At 46.1% G+C, this 21,119-nt stretch overlaps 1 protein-coding gene across 4 annotated transcripts in view; it reads left to right on the forward strand.

The window, feature by feature from the left end:
* The window catches only part of LOC149358183 (uncharacterized), a 60,126-nt gene extending 39,586 nt beyond the window's left edge, over positions 1–20,540 (forward strand). For 2 of the 4 annotated variants that reach the window (XM_089585100.1, XM_089585104.1), the window contains exons 2-6: positions 6,319–6,691; positions 8,543–8,616; positions 10,817–10,931; positions 12,334–12,386; positions 16,011–20,540. In XM_089585100.1, coding sequence (XP_089441226.1) covers positions 6,319–6,691; positions 8,543–8,616; positions 10,817–10,931; positions 12,334–12,386; positions 16,011–16,273 — 878 coding nt within the window. In that variant the 3' untranslated portion in view covers positions 16,274–20,540. Of the gene's footprint in view, positions 1–3,817; positions 3,846–6,318; positions 6,692–8,542; positions 8,617–10,816; positions 10,932–12,333; positions 12,387–16,010 lie in introns of those variants that run through there. The other 2 variants (XM_089585103.1, XM_089585102.1) reach the window with 2 other exon arrangements.
* Positions 20,541–21,119: the final 579 nt, after the last annotated feature.

The following is a 21,119-nucleotide window of genomic DNA, read 5'->3' on the forward strand; positions in this document are numbered from 1 at the left end:
ATGACGTTGATGTCGGGTGATTGTGGTGGCCAGTCCAGAACTGCCACGCCACGGTCGTCCAGGTAGGCACCGACCTTTCTTGCCTTGTGAATCGGAGAGTTGTCGTGCTGCAGGATAAATTCATTGTCCGGAAATGGTCCTCCGACTAGATACGGCAGCAGCACGTCGTCCAGGATTGAACAGTATGAGTCCGCATTGAAGCGGCCCTGGATTTGAACAAGAGGTCCAAGTCCTTCAGCAGTCATTACGCCCCAGACGCTCACAGCAGAGCGGCCGCTAGCTGCGACCCGCTGGATAAACTCCGGCATGTATCTATAAAAAAAAATTGTATTTCCTTTTTTAAACAAGCAGATGCAGAGTCTAGACTGAGAGTAATGAATACCGAAATGTTCTGACCTCTTAAGATTTTGGCTTGGCACTAACAGGCTGAAACGCAATTGAACTCGTCCCCAGAGTCAAATATACAGCCACCGTGCCTTTCCTGTCATTCCAGTGGTTATCACGGAATATAATACGAAAGGAATGAACAAAGACCCCGGTGGCCGCACATTTTGTCATTTTTGATCTCATTACAATATGGCGCAGGCTACCGATCCCAACTCGCGGGAACGAAACCTGGCCGCGGCGGCCGTGTTAGGAGCGGTCGAAATGTAAAACGCATTTGATGTATGCGATATCATAACATTTTAAAGACCGCTTAGACGGTCAAGGTTCTTTTAGCGCGCTGTTCTATGGCGTCTCACATAGCCTATGTGACATAAGACGTTAAATCTAAAATACAAGCACCAACATAGATCACGATTTATGCCCAGCTTCAGGCAAACATTTCTTCGCTCGTGGGTCCAGCACAACGCTAGTAAATCGGAGATTGTCTTTGGTTTCAAAATTTTCTAAACTCTTTGGCAGGAAGTAAATACGGGATACAAAAACGTATATATAATCTGGGATGAAACCCAAAAATCGTTGCGCTGAAAATATGGCTTGCGAGATGACATTTATTAGCTCAATATTTCCTTTAAAACACGGAAGAAAAAGCGCAACATGAATTATAATTTGAACACATGCTATCATTGAAATTTTTTGAATAGAGTAACAAGCTATCAACATCTTCGTTTCCATATCTGTGCAAAGTTCCTGCGCACTTGCAAGACATGAGAGCTCACGCTAATTATGCTTACCGGCAGTTCTCGGGGCGCCAAACTCGCTGCCTCTGGTCCCATCTTGTTGTAAAGGTGGACTCATCTGTGAAGACGACTTTTCTCCATTCGTTTTCGGTCCACTGCTCATGCTGAAGGGCGAAATTTACGCGCTTTACTTTGTTGGCCGCGCTCACTATTGGCTTTTGCGCCGCCGTTCTGCTTTTCAGACCTGCCGCGTAGAGGCGACGCTTGATAGTCGTGTCTGAGACGCCATCCAGCCCGAGGTTATTCTTAATTTCGCGAACAGTTGAAGTGGGGTTGTCAGCCACCGCCGCAACAATGGCCATGTCGTCCTCTTCCGTGGTCACTTTGGGCCGGGCTTTACGGGGAGCATCAGCAATTCTTCCTTCCTTTTTGTACGCCTGGATGATTCGATTCACAGTTTTAAATGGCCGATTAGTCATCTCTGATATAACTCTTTGGGAATAGTTTTGAAGGCAGAGATCTACAATGCGCCGTCTTTCATTTTCTGGCACCCGCGACATGGCTACCTTTTCGAAAGTGCACCGGGAAATGAAATGGGCCTGCGCTGTCAAAGAGTTTTTGTCGCCGAAGGGGCATGGGAAGCAGCAAAAGATAAAAGCAATCCATATTCCAAAGCTGATCGCACGATGATCATGCAAGCCGACAGAACTGCGGTCAGAGTAAAAACGTCCGCTGGCCTTCGCTTTTACGAACAATCCGAGAATCATTCGCTTGAGAGTGGCCAGCCCCTTCGTTGAGCAGTCATGAGCAGCCACGTATCAGCATCGTAAGCTGATAAGAGCGGGTAGCATGACTCGGCTACCACAGACCGCCATCCTATACATCTCGGACATGATTCAAGCTGAACTCGCGCTGGTGCTGTGCGGCTTCGTATCATTGAGAAACCCGCTGCCGTGACTCAGTGACTTTCGCTCTTGCCCCTGATCCAAACGTTGCGGGTTCAACCGCAGCCGCGGAGGCAGTACTTCGATGGAGACAATATAGAATAAAACGTGTTCCACGGCTGCTTGGTTCATTCTGAAGAAAGGTCAACTTTTGCAACTCAAAAAGAAGGTCGAACACACAGATAGTCAATGGACAGGACAGGCGCTGTCCTGTGGCCAGGAGCGGGCAGCGGCTGTCCTGTCCATGGACTATCTGTGTTCGTCCTTCTTTTGCCCTATAACATTTCACCTTTATAGCGACATTATATGGCTTATCGGCAACGAAACCCGGATGTTGCTGTTTGCAAAAGTGGTCCAAAAACTCAGATGAGGTAATCAAGGAAAGCCAGACATCATAATTGAAATATAGCCTAGACATCAGAGATGTGTGTACGGGATAATAGTTAGCAGTATTAATAGTTAGTAGTGATAATAGTGAAAGGTCTTTAGGACAAAGTCCTTAAGGTGAAAGGCCTTTGCAATAGAGACCTTTAGGTAAAGGACATTATTATTAATGGTGAAAGGCACTAATGATAAACAATAAAGGCCTTCAGAAAAAAGTTTTATGGCAAAGACCTTTAGGTCAAAGGCATTTAGGACAAATACCTTTAGCTAAAAGGCCTTTAGGTAAAGGGCATAATAAATGCTGATAGTCATTATGAGATTGTTAAATGCCTTCGGGTCGAACGCTTTTTGTGGTAAATGATTATAGGCCAAAGACCTTCTGGACAAAGGCCTTTATGGTAAAGGTGGGGGAAACCTTTAATAGAACACGCAGCAGAATTCATGATGACCCATAAATGATTTCGCATTCACAGCACGCAAGCAGTGTTAAGTGACCTCGGTAATTTTAATGACATAATGCAATAACGCCCGTGGCTCTGCTATGGAAACGCACGTTAATAAACCCCGAGCGGTTTATATTAACCAGAGGCCTCAGCGGTGACCAAATAGTTTGATCAGCCTTCGTGCGTGCCGGATGTGTGGGATTCCATCTGCAGAGCGACGGGTGTTGGCCGTTTTATTAGCCCCATTAATCAAATTCGATATAGCATCAAGCGATGCACGAAACTGCGCGCTATGCTCATCACGTCATCGCCCTAAACCAAGAAAAGCGCGCCTGATAGGATCTCCAGACACACGGCACTAACAGTTGCGGCAACAACAAAAAATAGCACCAGCACAGCGCGCAAAAGAATAGCGCTTTAGTCATTTTATCCTCATCAATCGGGGGGGGGGGGGGGGGGGCAATGCTTAAGTCGTTTATCTGCGGAGATGCTTGTTTCAGTTTCTGCATTGAATTGACTTTCTGACGGTGAAGAAACAGGCTGTTCACATGCTCTAGGCGAAACCAATACGCTGCCGCGATTAAAGTGCTCTTTCCCGCGATGCCGTCTCGGTCCCTCAGTCGCTGGAGCTCAGTGAAGTGCGCTTCACAGCAAAGCAAGAGCGGCGCGCTCCAGCGCTGTAGCAGACGACGCGAAGCACCTCTCCTAGTTCCCCCCGCGCATGCGCAGCTTTGCTTCGATGCGCGGCCGCGCCGGACGCACTGGCGCTCCGCGGAGCGCAGCCACGGGGAGCGGTGATCACCCCAAGAGTGGACGACCCTGTACATGCGAGACTGCTCTACTGCCGTCGAGTGGGCCTCACGTTGTTTGCGCTGCTGACGGCTGCGCCTGCCCTTCTACGCATGCGCATATTGTTTCACTTGGCGCGGCTCCAGTGATGTCATTTCCAGGTTGGTTGGTAGCGCTGTCAGCGTTGTTTTCGTCTAAAGGTTCTCTGTGTGCCGTACCGGTGACTGCACTCCGTTGCACGGTGTGTATCCTTTCCGTCCAATGCAATATATACACCGCAGTCTGATTCCCTCTCCCCAGTTGGATGCACAGACAACTTTGCCAATTTTGAAAACCTTAGTCGCTTATCAGGACTGAAAGTACAGGGGCGATAAAAGAAAACGGTGGACAAATGGGATTACAAGGCAGTGCAGACTTTTCCACCGAGAAATGTGGACGTTATGCCCCAGCTGATGCCTGTCGTTCTGTTGTCCAGGCAAATCACAGCCTCCTTTCCCTTCGCATTTTTCTTCCATCGTTCTGTATGTTTCACAGTAATAATAATTTCATAGTTTGGAGGAGGACAATTGTGCTCGTCAACTGTCGCTCGCAGTGGCGGTACCGCTTAGCGTGGAGGTTCCTTGGCGGCAACATGATGCAGAGCGTCACTTTCCCAATCCTGTCGAAGTGTGAGTTCTTTAAAGTGCATTGACGTCACACAGCACACGGTCATTTTTTTTAATATGTCGAGGGCCTGCAATGTGACATAAGACGGGAATGTCAATTTCGCATCCATCGAAGCGCTGCCGCCAAGGCAGGGATTACATTCGGCGATCCCCAATGAGCACTGAAACCCCTTGGACGTCTTGTGGACGTCCACAAGACGTCCAAGAGAATACCAGTGTCCATTGGGAGATCTTCAGCTTAGCAGCCACAAGCCAAAGCCTCTGAGTGTCCGCGGCAGGCTCTCGCAAGTGAGAATGCGCTCCGTGACTGATCGACGAACAAGCATTGGTCAGCAGCCATGGACAGAGAAATCGGAACCGCCAGTTATCTCGCACTAAGAGTACTTGAGAATGCCTGCACGTCACGCCCTGCGGCCATGACCGCGTCAGGTGTACTCGCCAAAACACCTGTAAAATACTACGCAGATAATACGGTAGAGAGAGGGCAGGCAGATGGTTTCTTGATGCACACAAAGTGAACAAGGGAGGGGGGGGGGGGGAAGCTTGCGGAATGCAGCGAATTTGATTTCGCAGTTGCTTTTTCGTTTCGCTGCGACGTGGGCTTCTATAGTGGGTGGATGCTTCTGGAGTGTGGAGGACAGCTTACTCCCTTATTACTCCTTCCTGTTAGGGTGTAGTGGGTGTAGTCTTTCTGCAGGGTGGATGTGTGTGAGTGGGTGGTGGTTGAAGATAGCAGAGTGGAGATGCATTTTTACCGGAGGGTGCCCAAAGGTGAGGTTGCTCCGGCGGGGACACCTTTCGGGCCCGGGAGGTGCTCCGATCCGCTAGGCTCGCTGGGGTGTGGACCTGACTTCACTCAAAACAAGCCGTTTTCGCCGAAACAGGACTATACTTCTAACGCAGTACAGAAACGTATTTTGGAAAGTGTACTAACAGTCTTTGTTTGGTTCGGTGAAATACCTTGTATGAAATGAAAGAAACAAAACAACAAATGGCGGCAGCGATAGAGGAGGAGGGATTTTCAGTGCTAGCAAAGCTGAATATACCCATGTGTGAAACCTGAACCTTACACGTAGCGCCAGCGGCGGAAGCCATGGGCATGCTCCGTCAACACGCGGCACCCCCCCCCCCCTCCCCTTTCCGTGAAAAGCTGCCGATAGCCGCTGACGATAAGATCTTGCATGCGGCTGCCTTTGAGGCGTTGTTGCCTCAAGTGCTTTCGCACGTCCTACTCGGTTTGACTCGGATAAAGCTCTATAATATATATTTTTTTTCAGTTTCTCTTTCTCTTTCGGGTATGAAGATATTTATTAATGCGAAAGAATTATATGGCTACGTTGACACTGGAAGTGTCGCAAAATATGTCGCCGGAAGTTGGTCTCCTGTGACGTCACTGGGGTCCTCGTTCACCAATTCTGATAGCGATAGTGGGTGATAGCGATGATGGTGATAGTGATATGATAGCAGTAGTGATAGTCTGTGATAACGATTATGATGATAGTAGGGATGATAGTAATGATGATAGCGATGGCAAAAAGGGCTTGGGTTCGAGTCCTGCAAAAGGACGTCCTTAAGTTCGTGGTAAATGAAAAAGGGGAGCAAAAAGAGAGGGAAGGGAAAGGCTTTCGCATTTGCGCTCTTAAGCAGACTTTAGTAGTAGTAGTAGTAGTAGTAGTAGTAGTAGTAGTAGTAGTAGTAGTAGTAGTAGTAGTGGCTTTATTGGTACATTTCATATGGAAGGTAAAAGAATGTTTGCTGCCCCGGCATCTGCTATCGCGGCTGGAAGCATCTGAGCTGGGGCAGCGGAAGTAAAGGATAGCAGGCAGTGTGTAGAAGTGAACGGTAAGGGGTGAGGGGATAGTATAAAGGACAGGTGAAGGGGTACATTGTCAGTAAATTATTTACAATCTTGTAATTTTTTTTTCATTCGATTTATGTCTCGTGTCCTGCGTTTTCTTCTTCCGGACAGCCGCCGGGCCTCCTGAGCGGCCAGTTCGCCGACGCCGTGCCTCGGCCGAGCCGCCGCCTTCGGCCATCGTAGCCGTGATCGACCACGGCATCCCCCCCAGGTCTCCGCCGTTGCTGCACCAGCAGAGCCGCCCTTCGTCGTCGTCGTCGAGCGACCCGTTCCGCTTCCGGGAGATGGACCTCCTCACCGAGATGGGCGTGGCGTACGCCCGTCAGGTGCGCAACGTCCGGCGCGCCGCGCTGGCCGACACCAGCGCCCTGCGCCAGTTCTCCACTCCCGGCCGCAAGGCGGTCGAGGAAGTGGAGGAGGGCCTGTTCCAGGTGCAGAGGATGCACAGCCACCTGGTGGCCAGGGCAAACCACCTCGTCTACAGGTGGGTCCCAGTCGACACTCTTACCTTGCGATTGGCTATACAGGGTGTTTTTTTTAGAAGGTCCAAAATTTTTAAGGAAAGGTAAATTCCTTTAGATTTATTTTAACCCTGGGGCTATACTGAGGGCTACGGCGGACACCAGGTAAGAGGCAAACTACTTTAATTAGTTCGCTGATTAACTGAATACGTTAATTAACTTTTATAATTTTATTGTAGGGGATATGTTGTATTAGCAGAATTGGAGATCGTCTTCCAAACAGTCCAGCCAGGAAAAAAGATTTTCATGAAAAAATTTTTTGCGCGCGTAACGAAGCGAGATAAAGTCACCCTGGCAGGCAGCTTCACACTGTAACACAGCGTCTGTGAGCGCCTGGGACGTAGCTCGCTCCGCCCTGCACTTTGTGTCAATGCGTTTTTGTTCCAGCGCGGCATTCCGTGAGGCCGCGGAGCGAAGCGAGATAAGCAGCGATAGCGCAGGCCGCCAGTCCGGGACGCGTGACGGAAAGCGCAGGGCGGAGTGAACTACGTCAGAGGCGCTCCCGCCGCTGCGTTACGGTGTGAAGATGCCCACCAGGGTGACTTTTTCGCGCCTCGTAACGTGCGTGAAAAATTTTTAATTAAAATTGTTTTTTCTCGGTTGGACTGTTAGAGGACGATCTCCAATTCTGCGAATACAACATACCCCCTAAAATAAAAATTAGGAAAGTTAATTAACATATTTAGTTAATCAGCGAACTAATTAAATCAGTTTTCCTCTTGCCTAGCGCCCGCCGTAGCCTCCAGTATAGCCCCAGTGCTAAAATAAATCTAAAGCAATTTACCTTTTTTTTTAAATTTTGGACCTTCTAAAAAAACACCCGGTATATGCTGCCATGAGACCAGGCAGACAGTAGCATCTCCTTCATATCAGAGCGGCGATATTTGTCACGTATAGTTATTAATTGCTCACGTGCCCTCTATGAATCTACTGCGCCAGTTTCGTGAACAGCTGCTGTGGCCTGTTGGCTATAGCGTTCGGATGCTGCGCTCAAGGACGAGGGATCGAATCGCAGCCGCGGCGATATGTCAGTGCGCGTTGAGAGCCCGAGCTGGCCGAAACTGTTTAAACCGGAGACTTCCACTACGTACGGCGCTTCTCATAGCCCCGCGTGCACCACTCCAAACATTATTACGCCAATATGGAATTAGAAAGGGTGTAAGGTGTACTCTAGCGCACTCTCTTTCACAAAAAGGTGTGCGCTAGAGGACAACTTACTCCCTTTTTACGTCTTTCTGCCTAGAGTGTGCACCTCTGGGACATAAAATGTTCTGGGCACACCAGCAAGTGGCGAAGTGCTTTTAGGAGCTTATAGCATTCGTAACAGTGCGACCAGCGTACACAAGCACAGACTGAAGCAAAGAGGAGGCTCTAATTTTCTAAGTGCTTCGGAAATTTAATTTCGACAAAGGTCGAAGCGCCGCAAAAAAAAAAGTGCTTTTTTCGTATCTCTGGACTCGAGCTATCTATCACATCCTGAAGTTAGGAAAAAATCAGTGGCATAATGTAACACTCTTCTAAAACACTTTTTCTAACAATTTAAACGCCTTCGGCAAGCTTTCTTTAGCTTTAAAGTATGGTGTCTCAGCACCTTCAAGTTTAATGATGGATTTAAATCAGTCTACTACATTCGCGGTAACAAATGACCATGATATTACCCACACTGCGATATTAGCACCCCTTAAACATAAAAAAAAACAATCAACGTTTTCTCAGCGGTATTGCTAGTCATGGTGTTGCGAAAAACTATTCTTTAATAGCATACAAGCAAAGCACCGCCACTCACGTGAGCTTTTCCAAAACGCCTCACGCAGATTGCAAGACGTGCTGCTTCAAGAGGAGTCCAACAGGCTAAGAAAGCAGATGCACTGGATCACATCGTTGCCACGTGAGTACAAAACTTGAGCTGACGGGGTTTTTGGCAGTGTCTTAGAAATAATTGTGAGCTTACATCAAATCTTCCTTCTATAGTCGGATACAACATAAGCCTGCAGTGAAGCTCCGCCCACATTCAGCCTTCGCGCACAGAATTCCTCTACGGCGAAAAAGTAGTCCGCTACTTAAACACTTCTTGTTACGTAAACAAGAAGCTTAGCACAAGAAAAAAAATTATGAGCTCTAGAATTTTCATACATGAATTGCTTGATATAGTCAAACATTAGAAAGCTGATTTCGTTTACAGTTGCAATTGGCCAGCGGAGTAATACAGGACGCAGCGGACGGCGGCCCAGTGTTAGCAACTGCTGTTTTTTTAAGTTGTATCCTACTATAGCAGATTTCGATATTTCCTCCTAGTGGAAAAAGCTACACATGCAAAGTGCATGCTGAACAAAGTGAAACTTCGGTTTTCTTGCGTTTAAATGGATGTCCGGTGTCCGATGTGCTGAAAAGTCGCAACCGAAACCGAAATCGATAGCTTGTTTGTCACGTGGGATCTTCAATCCAGTTTTTGAGCCAGTGAGCCAGCCGAATCCAAATTTCTCTTCTGCGTCGCTTTGCGCTCGTTTTGTCGGTAGTCGCATGCCCGAGACGGCCGAGAACGTGTTTCGCGCGTGCCGCGAAGTCCGAAGCACTCGAAGCGTCAGCCATGAATCTGCAGGACCTGATGTCCAGTAAGCTGCTGCTTACCCTGCTGACTCTCGAACAGATCGACAAGTTGGTGCTGTACCTGATGGCGCAAGAAGACGAGAACAGCGACGAATCCAGCGATGACGACTCCTCGAGTCCCGAGCGACCACAGGGTTGGCGTCCCACGATGAGCGTGAACGACATCCTGGCAGAGCCTGTGCTCATGTCCATCATGACGAGGCGTCAGATCGCAGATCTCGTGTGCATCAAGCTTATGCAAAGCAGCCGGCTTGAGCGAGACAGGAGCAGCAGCAGCAGCAGCAGCAGCAGTAGTAGTAGCAGCAGCGACAGCAGCAGCACCTCAGCCGAAGAAACGGCTCGCGATGGTGCCCGCAGGCGCAGGCTCGTGCGGCGCAGACCACTTAGAAACAGACAGTCCATTCTTTCGTAAGATTTGAAGCGGGCTATTCATTATCTCTCACTGAGCATGTGTCTATCTTGCCATGTTTTCGAATCGGTGTGAGTGGTTTCAGTGAGTGTTAGTCGTGAGTGCGGAGCGGCTTCGTCTCAGGTGACACTCGACGGAACCTCGCGGGTGCTGATCACGTTGCACATCCTGTCGGGCGTTCCTTTTTCTTTTATTGCGTTCCTTTCGTTGTTACTAGCGTGAATAGCAGTCTCTGTGGCATCGCCATGACTGCGAACCGGATTTTTTTTTTTTCGTTATCGGAATTCAGTAGCGTCGAAGAACTTGTCAAATGGCGACCATGTTTCGATCACCTGATCAAAACCGATATTGTATATCTTCAGCTATGCGAAGCAGTTTGTTGATATCGCGTTCGCGCACCGTTAGGTTTGCCAAAGAGTGGTTGGTGAATGTTTCAGGTTTGCTGAAGAAAATTTCCGCTGGCTGTTGTAAAGTTCAGTGGTAATATAGTTCTTCAATGAGTGCACAATGTAGCAGGCAGAGAGATTTTAGTCTCTTTTATTGCGAAAGCAATACTACGCCAGGTTTAACCGCTCGTCGCGTGTTTCGTGGCCCGTGGACCCCCCGCTCCTCGAGGAGCCGCCGCTGCGCCCAAGAGATGGTGTGACGTCAGCCTCTCCGTTGCTATGGCAACGAGTGACGTCAGCTTGCTCTATCCACCGCAGCCAGGAGAAGCCAGTCGTGCCGCGCTCCTCGAGGAGTTTCGCCATGGAAGTCATTGACGAAGAGTCTATTCTGAATCTAGTTGCTCCACTGCTTCTATTGCTTTTGCAACCAACCAGGTTTAACCAGAGCTAAACCACACCAATTTTTTAGATCAACGGTTGAATTTTTTGGTGCCCCGCAGTGCATATCAGTGTGGCCTGTCTCTGCCAATATCAGCCATAGAGGTCAGTTGTCAGAAGTGAGGATGTCGGTGATCATGAAGTTGTTGGACAGTGTCAGTTGTTTGTTTGTTTGCTTTTTCATTTCCACACTCATCGCGCATGCATTCGCTGTGAATTCTAATTTCATTTTTTTTTCTTCCTTCCAGCCGACAAGCAGACGTCGCAGGTTCGGGATCGGGAGCACGACCTGATAGTGAGGATAGTACGCATAGTGAACAAGAGGGACGCCATCCTGGCCGAACACAATGTCGAACAACGCAGGTACGCATCTTGCCATTTCCTTTGTACATAATTTATTTAGCCTGTCATAGCTTTACCCGCACCTTACTGTCGCACAGAGAAGTAACACAGCAGATAGGCAAGTTGTGGCTCAGAATGCCACGTATATGGAGGTGTACCTTAAAGGGGCCCAGAAACACAATCTTAATTGACTGTTTTGCCTGTTGATCGCATACTGTGAGTTACAATGGTGCTATTAGCGTCGGTAATACCGCCTATATTCCGTTTTTTAATATTTTAATGTCCTCCCAAAAACAAATTCATGGCTCTGATGGTGTCCCCACACAGTGGCGTGTTTTAGCAGCGGATATGACATCACCTGGCGCGAGCTTGATGATTGCACAAACAGTAAATATACTGCAAATTGTGTGAATAAATAGAGACACATTTTGTCACCTGTCTGGTTTTATTTTTGATCAACAAAAACAACTTGTTTGTCTTAGATAAAAGCCCTGCAAAGCAAGTAAAATAAAAATACACCACCAGGGGCTCTGGCATGGAAACGACGCTGCCAGTCTCAGCAAGAACGAGTTACGGAGAGCGGGCAACCGTGGAGTGTAAACTTCCGCGACGTGCTCTGCCGGGCTGTTTTGATTGGTTGCGCCAGGTGCCGTCATTGGGAGATCGAAATAGGAGTGGGAAGCCCCGCCAAAATAGAGTTGAGGGCAGCGTTTTGTTTGCTTGTATTTTGAAATTTCTTCATTGAATAACTTGACAGTGAAAGCGCTCAAAAAGACAAGGACGACAGAAAAGGAAAGACATACAAAGCGCTTTGTATGTCTTCCTTTTTCTGTCGTCCTTGTCTTTTTGAGCGCTTTCACTGTCAAGATGGAAAACCAACTCGCCCACTCAATTCCATTATTGAATAACTCCCGTTCCTGTGCATCAATTCCTGTAATTCTTTTTAAGTCAGCATCTGTGTGACATAAAGAATCCACCTGAAGTATAGCCGATATCCCCTCAAGCAGTGTTTCGCAGCCCCTTTAAACAGTCTGATGTAGCAATTTTGAAACATGCTCTGTAAATGCGTATTTCTAGATTTAAATCATTCTTGATGGCAAGGGGCAGCAGATATAACGGTGTGTGCTGCAACCATATTTTGATTTCTTCCCTATGCATTCATTATCAGCTGAATGACAGGAGATGTATCACTACAGACGTTATGCAGCTGCTACTGCTACCATCTAGTGACACACAAATAGAAATGATTCTACTGCAAGGCTTGAAAAAACTTGTGCATCTGGCTGTTCAGAGATATCAGACTGGTGCATCTGTAATCACTTACCATGGCAGAACCTTGCTTAATGAATTCCTGTGGTATTATGCCTTCTGCACGGGCCTGTCATGACAGGAAGCATCACGTGATCTTTGTTTCTGTTTGCAGGGCTGCAAGCGAGCTGCATCAGATGGAGAAGGAGTACCAGAGGTGGCGAAGAGGTGAGCAGCTACATTCTTTGCAAATAACAGTGATTAAGGCCTGGCTGTTTTATCAAGGGCTGAAATTGTGACCACAGATGCGTGAAAAGAAATTTTGGGGATAGTCTTCGCATTTTTTCCCCCCTAAAAGTGAGGAAACAAATACGGCTAATGTAGTATAGAATATATATATATATATATATATATATATATATATATATATATATATATATATATATATATATATATACATACACACTAGGGGTGTGCGAATATCAAATTTTTCGAATACGAATACTTGGTACCGAATATCGAATCGAATATCGAATAATCAAGGACAGACGCATTTAACCACTACAAAACATTATTTGAGCACCCAAGAGCATCACAGTTCAACTAACCGTGATGAAATGAACATAAAAGATGTGTGCGGCTGCACAAAAAAGTATCAAAAGTCTCGAACATTATTCTTAGAAGAGTGGAAATATCAGAGAAGATGGCTAGTACACAACATTGATTAAGGCTAGCTTGCCATAAGCACAAAATCGCTTTGCTGGGATGAACGTAAAAGGTTGTCATGAAGGAAAACCGGCTGCTCCACATGGTCAGGCAGAAGTAGTTAGTTCCCTTCTAGCTGAAGCGACTTCTCCAGCCACAAAAATGCTTTCTCACTTGGCACTGAACTGGCACGTATTGCGAGGTATTTCGTGCACAGCTCTGACTATACCAGTCTCCCACGCATATCCACAAAGAAGCTCACCAGCATAGTCAACTACTGCATGGCCCAACGTTACGCATTGCTCTGGGCACCGCCATATTGTTATGAATCTGTTGATAGGACTTGCGGACCGAAATGAACGCCGGTGCTCGCAATAGAATATTCAGCTGGGTACGAATATTCGCGTCGGGTCGAATATTCGAAAGAACACTAATACTTGGATTTCGAATCGAATACGAATACTGAAAATATAATATTCGAATTATATTCGAAATTTTCGAATATTCGCACACCCCTAATATATACTAAAGGCACAGTCATTGCTGTAACACAAAAACCTTTTCACTGCTACATTTGGCAACTGCAGTTTTGCTCATTTATGCTGATAAATCAAGTCTGTGAGGCAACCCAGATGTGTCCAGATAGGATGTAGCACTCCATTGGTAGCATAGTGGTAAAACTTGTTTTATGAGACTGGGGGATGGCTGTATCGATGATGAACTGTGCAGTAATATACCAGTGTTGCACAGGCATAGTCAGCAGCCATTGAACACTGTCTTCTTGAGCTTATGGGAACCTGTGCAAGTAAGAGAACTATCGCCACTGCACGACATGAGCCCCCTGCCAGAGTGGTTAAAAGAAGGGTAGAAAGAAGGAAATCATGTCACACTAGTTGCTTCCTAGATGGAACAGGTTACACGATAGCTACCATAGAGTTTCCTACTATTACCTTGAGGGAAAGCTGGCAGCCCGTCTATGGGAGTTTGCATGGCGACCCCTCGAGACCACTTCAGCCACCATGGGCGCTCAAAGCATCATGGGGCGGTGAGCTACTTGTTGCGGAACTGCAACTTTTGGCCAAAAAACAATAGAACAATAAAGCTGTTTGATAGCTACAAACGTCATAGCATTCAATATCTTGTCTAATGATTGCAACAAACGAGCAGAAAAGCATTTAAGTGCAAAGTTTGCCCAAAATAAGAGACGACTCGCTCTCCTATTGGCCAAGTTGTGAACACTATAAAAACTAATATTTCGTAATTAACAGGTGCACTTTTAAAAGTAAATATGTTTTCAAAAAAGATGTTGTTGCTTAAATACTATAAGAGGTTTTTTAATGGCATTTCGGAAAAGTGAAACCTTTTATTGACATCGTGTGTTGTCGCGTTTTCACTACTATGGGTTTTGCCCACTGCGTTCGCACGAAAGTCGTCTGCACACACACGAACAGAGTTTTCGGAATGAAACGTCTTAGTAGTGCCACTCCATGTTTCCGAAAAACTACGACTGTTCCGCAACAAGTAGCTCACCGCCCCATGATGCTTTGGGCGTCCATGGTGGCTGAAGTGCAGCGCCGCCAGCTTTCCCTCAAGGTAATAGCAAGAAACTCTATGGTAGCTACAGCTCAGTGGAGAGGAGAAAACCTGCGTCATGCCGAAGAAAAGAGGACATGCGCTTCACGCCAGTTTAGACCTGCATCATGCTGAAAGGAAAGAACATTTGTGTCACACCAGTTCTAGTCTCGCATTCAGATTTCGGTAGTCAGCGGAAAACAACATTATGATGTAGCTGGTGTAGTGTGCCAATGAAGGTGTGGTTATGCTAGCACCCCTTTTTTGCATTTAGTTTAACATAGCAAATCAGACATCATTTTTTTTTGGTGAGGATTGTGATAAGCTAACAAATTTAGCTCTGAAACCATTGAAACTGCCTATGTTAGACTGGTCTGAAATGGCCATGTGGTGGTATAGGCCAGGTAGCCTTGCCATTAAAGGTGCACCGAGAACAAAACCATCTGACTTTTATTAGTAAAAATCAGTTGTATGGGTCTCTTTAGCTATGTGGATGTCTGTTCATGAGCAAAAGATCTGTTTGATGTTGAGCAGATTGGATTGAATCTGCTACACGTGAATTCGAGAAACAAAACTACCAGCAGAACCAAGCGCAGCCAGGTGTTATTGCTTTCTTTGCAATCAGCCAGGCTTAACCGAGCTAAGCCTTGAGCCAATTTTTTTTATCCTCCACTCGATTCGAACTTATGCCGTCAGGGCTGAAAAGGACTTCATCATGACAATATCGGGGATCTGTGCCCCTGAAAATATTTTTAGTCACTGTGGTTTAGTAGCAAAAACTTCCGGCGGCGGTCACAACTGCATTTCATTTTCTGCCCTTTCTAACATTTTCCAATGAAAATAGCCTCTCTGTTTGAATGCAGTAACCAGTCAATACAGGCCTGCTTCAGACTGTCCTCAGTGTCTCTTTATTTTTCAGCCCAGTGAGTGGCTCTTGTAATAAGGGAGTAATTACTCATTGACATCCACCCGAGCGCAGCCTTACGGCTACAAAGGAAAGCTATACAGCTTTCTCAGAAACTTCGCAGTTAAAGAAAAATTCGTCCTGGTCCGGGGTTCGAACCCGGGACCACCGCTTCACCGGAGCAGTCGCTCTACCAGTTGAGCTAACCGGGACGGCAAGCTTATGGTAGGGCGAGAGCGAATTGATCAATAACTCGAAGTGGGAACACTGTTGACCTAATGTTTAGGGTCAACACTGGTCAACGCCGTTCGCACTTCGAGTTATTGATCAATTCGCTCTCGCTCTACCATAAGCTTGCCGTCCCGGTTAGCTCAATTGGTAGAGCGACTGCTCCGGGGAAGCGGTGGTCCCGGGTTTGAACCCCGGACCAGGACGAATTTTTCTTTAACTACGAAGTTTCTGAGAAAGCTGTATAGCGTTCCTTTGTAGCCGTATGGCTGCGCTCGGGTGGATGTCAATGAGTAATTACTCCCTTATTACAAATCTACTCCACCTTGGGGGTTTCCCCTAAACATTTGGTCATGAGTGGCTCTTGCCTGAACAGCTTGTCTTGTCCTTCTCTCTTTCTCTGCCCCGTCCCTCTTCTTGACCCTGCACACCACTAAAAATAGACTTGGGCGATGAGGACCCCCCTGGGTTCATGGGCGAGTCCACGGAAACCTACGATCTTGGCACCCCTTTTCCAGAGTGGGCGCGACCCCCCAGTGCTGTGACAGTCACCAGTGCAAAGAAGTCGGCCAGCAAGACGACCTTCAGCCCGTTCCGCACCTTCAAGAGGCGCGTGGCCAAGACCGTCGGCAAGGTGGCATCAAAGAAGAAGGCCAAGCGGCCGACTCCGGCGACGAGCACTGAGCTGTGTGCGGCGAAACTGTGATGTTGGCAACTGTGTGTGCTTGTTTTAGTGAGCCATGTGTGTGTGTGACGGCATGTTAAGGGAACTATGGAAAGATCAGTTACCTGGTACCAGCGTGGTTCTTGCAGCTGCATCTGTGTGCGGGCATGAATTATGTGCTGACAGTGTGTAACATCAGCATGCGAGGCTGCAATTCAGCCCTACGTTACATGGCATTGTCTGTGCTGTGCACTTGTGCTGGTAAAATTCTCTCGTTGCAAGCTACCTTGGCAGCAGATTGGGTAAAGCCAGTCTAAAGCTTATGCACACTGCCTTTTGCCTTCCTGCCTGACCACCACGTTGCCTACTGTGTCTGTGAGCACACAATGGACACCAAGATGCCATTTATAGTTTACGGTCCACCATAAGTGCCGGTGCTTGGCTGCTTACAAAGTGAATGCTACGTTACCTGCACAGTGGAACTCTCTAGAATGCAGAACATAAATGCTGAGACTGGACCAGAAGCACCTTAAATGTTGCAACGCGTGCTCATTCTCTAGGCCTATTTATGCAGTATATGTGCGAGCTTTAAGCTGTGCCTGGAGATGTCAGCTACCTTAAGGGGGTACACTGGTCTTAGACCTATTTTCCTTTTTTTTAGCCCAATCTTAATGAAACTGTACTATCTTGCTCAGATTTTTTATACTGATTTCAACAATGCAATTATCTTTCTTATAAATTAGTCGGTTCCCAAATAATTAATTTTAATTAGTCATTCATTATTACCTCGGTGCAAAAAGAACTGCTCAATAAAAAATCATTTTTAATCCAAGTCTGCATAGTATGGTGAGTAAAGAGCGCAATAATCAAAGCAGTTTTTTCATTTTACCCTCATTAGTAATATTACAGCACTTGGAATATCGGTGTTCGAGGTGTGAATGTAGTGCTTTGGTAAACTTTGCGAAACTATAAATTTTTGAAGTGTGATTGAACAAATCTGCTTTGATTATTGCACACACTGTGCCTTCAGCTTCCCTTAGCAAATAATACAACATCTCTTTCTGTCCTAGGTGTTGAGATGTCGACATACTAAGATAGCCAGATGTCCAAAATTTTCATGCCATTAAATTATCAGCGCCTGCATAAATTCAGCCCACACGATGATCTGAATTTAATATTATGGTCAAAATGATGATTTCTTAAAGGAAAAAAGTGGTGCAGTTGGAAAATGGTTGCTGTAAATTCCACAAATGTCATCGTTTGAAAATTGTTTTTTTGGCCATTTCTTGGTCTCAAAGACCAGTGTCCCCCCTTAAGTGGACTTGCAGATTGCAGTGCCTCTTTTTTGGGGGTTAGTCAGCAGCATACTTGCATGATGTTCACTTGTTCCCACCTTTGCCTTAATGTATGGATATGTGCGTGCACTTGTATATTTGCTGCAGTATACAATTTGTAGTATTTAACGTGTTGATTTTACAGCGCCGTCTAGTCTCTGCACAGCTGCCCTGCCATGATACGTAGTTGCACAGATTTAGGAACTATTAGTTGTGCTGATTGTTTCATGGCCAGGCATTGCTGTATATGTACAGTTGGCATTAAAAGTTTACGGGATGCGGGTGTGGCAGACACGTTTGTTTCAGTGCACTCACATAAGTCACGCACCTGAAATGCCTGCAGTGATCTGCATTTCAAACTACTGGTATCAATTCTATACAGCTCAGATGCAAAACAGTGCTACTATAAATTTTTTCATGAGTACATGCATCCCGTAAAGTTTTGCTGCCAACCATACAAGATGCACAGATTCGTTTTCTTTGTAGCTCTTCGGCAAAGGCACCATAAGTCAGGTGTGTGTAGCTATTTTGTAAAATGGTGTGTGGCCGCAGCTACAGCTGAGAAATAAGCCATCACTGAAGCTTTTTAGCCAGCTAGACAATTGTGTCCTTTGATGACTTCTGAACTGTCACTGCCTGGAAATTGAGTTGTGCCTTTGGTGGAGCTGCTATGCATGTTCATTATTGTGTAGCCTGTGAGCAGTTGTCACACAGCAGAGAACTCTAGCAGTTTCGTTTCTGCAAATAGCGTGGTAATCTAGCCCAATGGTGTCCAGCATTGCAACTACTAATTTAGTCGTCATGAGAGCAGCTAAAATCGGGCCCAATATATAGGTTAGTGCATGAAAACATTTCCTGAGTATGGTGTTTGATTTTTTTGGTCCTGCATTGACATTCACAATAGGGGATATTCAAAATTCCGCAAGTGTGCTTTCCCGCATAACAATGTTGTCCCAAACAAGATGGCTGACCATGTGTTTCCAGCTGAAACAAAGCAAGAAAGACTGTTTTTTTTGTTTGATTCTTCCAAAATATGTTTTTTACATTCTATCCACACCTTTAGCGCCTGTCCTGTAGCCCACGTAGTTCCTTTATAGCCACGACCGGCCGGTCGTGTTTATAGCGAAGTCGGCCATCTTGTTTGGGGCAACATTGTTATGCGGGAAAGCGCACTTGCGGAATTTTGAATATCCCCTATTGGACCGTGCCTCACGGCAAGATTTGATTTAAAGCACAAACACTTAAACATTTACCAGAAAGTGACATACAAAAATATTTTTCTGGATGAGGTTGTTCTATTTTACATAGCAAATGCAGCTAAAGAGGGATGATGTCATTCATGGACGTGACCAATTACTGCTGTTGTGCTATTATGCAGACAATCAAATTTTCTGAACACTGTAACTCGTCAGAACCTTCCACTAAAAGTCTCATGAAGTAACAGCACAAACTATCAAGAGGTTTATGCAAAATGAGAAACTGTACCTGTCTCTAGTAATGCAACAGTCAGTACAAAAATGCAGATGTGCAAAGTTTCCTAAACACTGCTGTCACAAAAGAGAGATTTGAAATAAAGCCATAGGTGATAGCATATGACTTAATAGCTACCTATATTAATGACCACCTACAACCCTGAATAGTCCTGGCTGGTTCATTTTTGTTGATGTGGTAAGCTGTAGTTTACCAATATACCCTCAAGAGAAAAGTATACAGCAGCTGTATCTTACCGGTACTCGCCTATGGGGCAGAAACGTGGAGGCTAATGAAGAAGATTCAGTTTAAAAGTGCAGCGAGCTATGGAAAGAAAAATTATAGGTGTAACGTTAAGAGATCGGAAGCGGGCGGAGTGGGTGAGAGAACAAACGCGGGTTAATGACATCTTAGTTGAAATCAAGAGGAAGAAATGGGCTTGGGCAGGGCATTTAATACGAAGGCAAGATAACCGGTGGTCCTTAAGGGTAACCGAGCGGATTCCAAGAGAAGGCAAGCGCAATAGGGGGCGGCAGAAAGTTAGGTGGGCGGATGAGATTAAGAAGGTTGCGGGGATAGCGTGGCCGCAACTGGCAAAGGACAGGGTTAGTTGGAGAGACATGGGGGAGGCCTTTGCCCTGCAGTGGGCGTATTCAGGCCGATGATGATGATACCAGACAGTGCTGGATTTCAAAACATTGAGTTTTTAGAGATTCTTTGTAGCTTGTGGGATTGAAAGGCCTCGCTAGTTTGAGCAGGAAGGATTTTCATAGTGGCAGCATTACTCAGCCATGAAAGCTTAAGCTCATGGGTAGACAGCAGCTTTGTGTTATCAACGATATGTTACATGTTAGTTTTTTCACAGCCTGTGGCACTTTTGTTAAATTTGAATCCAGTTTGAACACACACTGTCTATCGCTGTTATATTCTGCACTTGTGCGAGCACCACTATTTCGTTAGCTGCATTTAATTGTTGACGAGATTTCTTACACTAGTTACTAAATTTCATCTTGATCACTGTTTCTGTTGACTTGTTCATATTGTGCGACATGCTATTTTTATTGCAAAATTGCAACGGTGCCCAAGACTGCTTATGTTTCTCCATAGCCAGAGAACAATTCTTTCCGAACAATGTTGACTTTCTAAACAGTGCATCCATTTCCATCATAGTCGCTCTGTTAGGAGGATGTGCGAGTGTTGCTCGTGAAATTTGACGCTGCTTGTCATCATCATGAAGTCACAGTGTGCACCTGTTTTATGCAGAATTTTGACACAATTCATATTTTATTGCTTAGGCACTAAATTTTTTACTTAATGCGGCACAACTAGCTGTGCTATTTGAGAGGTCCTAGGTGCCCTTGTGGCACCCACGTCGTACCATTGCTCATTAAACATGTTGCAGAATTTCAGTAGTACTACCATTTATGATGCCATCCTTTTTTGTCGCAGATGTTATGATGTCACTTTGCAAGCGCTGCTTTGTACATAAATATATTTCACATGTCTTTTGGAGTCGTCGTTTTAATGCAACTCGCAACACAGCAATCCACCAATCTGACATCAAATTTCAGGCATGGGCACCTGTGTTGGCAACACCTTTCAGAAACACATGCGTGGCAAGGCAAAAATTCAATATCAGCACAGCTGAGGGATAAAGCTACCATGCTGTAAATACATACGAAAAATGGATGACACCATGCCTCATGGATGCCACCACACTGGCTCGGTGGTTATGGCACTCTGCTGCTGACCCAAAAGACGCGGGTTCGATCCCGACCACGGCAGCCGAATTTCGATGGAGGCGAAATTCCAGAGGCCCGTGTACTGTGCGATGTCAGTGCACGTTAAAAAACACCTGGTGGTCGAAATTGCCGGAGCCCTTCACTACAGCACCCCTCATAGCCTGAGTCGCTTCAGGACGTTAAACCCCAAAAACCTTAAAACTGGCGGCTTTTTCTGGTCTCGGATGCAATCAAAGGCACCAAGGCGATTACAGGGAAGTACAAGTAATGGCAAACAATAAAATATTTTCCATGCAATAGGCTTCAGTTTGTGCCTGCACAATAAAAGCTCATTAATTTGAA

The sequence above is a fragment of the Amblyomma mixtum genome, chromosome 3 (genome assembly GCF_055824585.1).
Source record: "Amblyomma mixtum isolate Tamu chromosome 3, ASM5582458v1, whole genome shotgun sequence".
In the NCBI taxonomy this organism is placed as follows: domain Eukaryota; kingdom Metazoa; phylum Arthropoda; class Arachnida; order Ixodida; family Ixodidae; genus Amblyomma; species Amblyomma mixtum.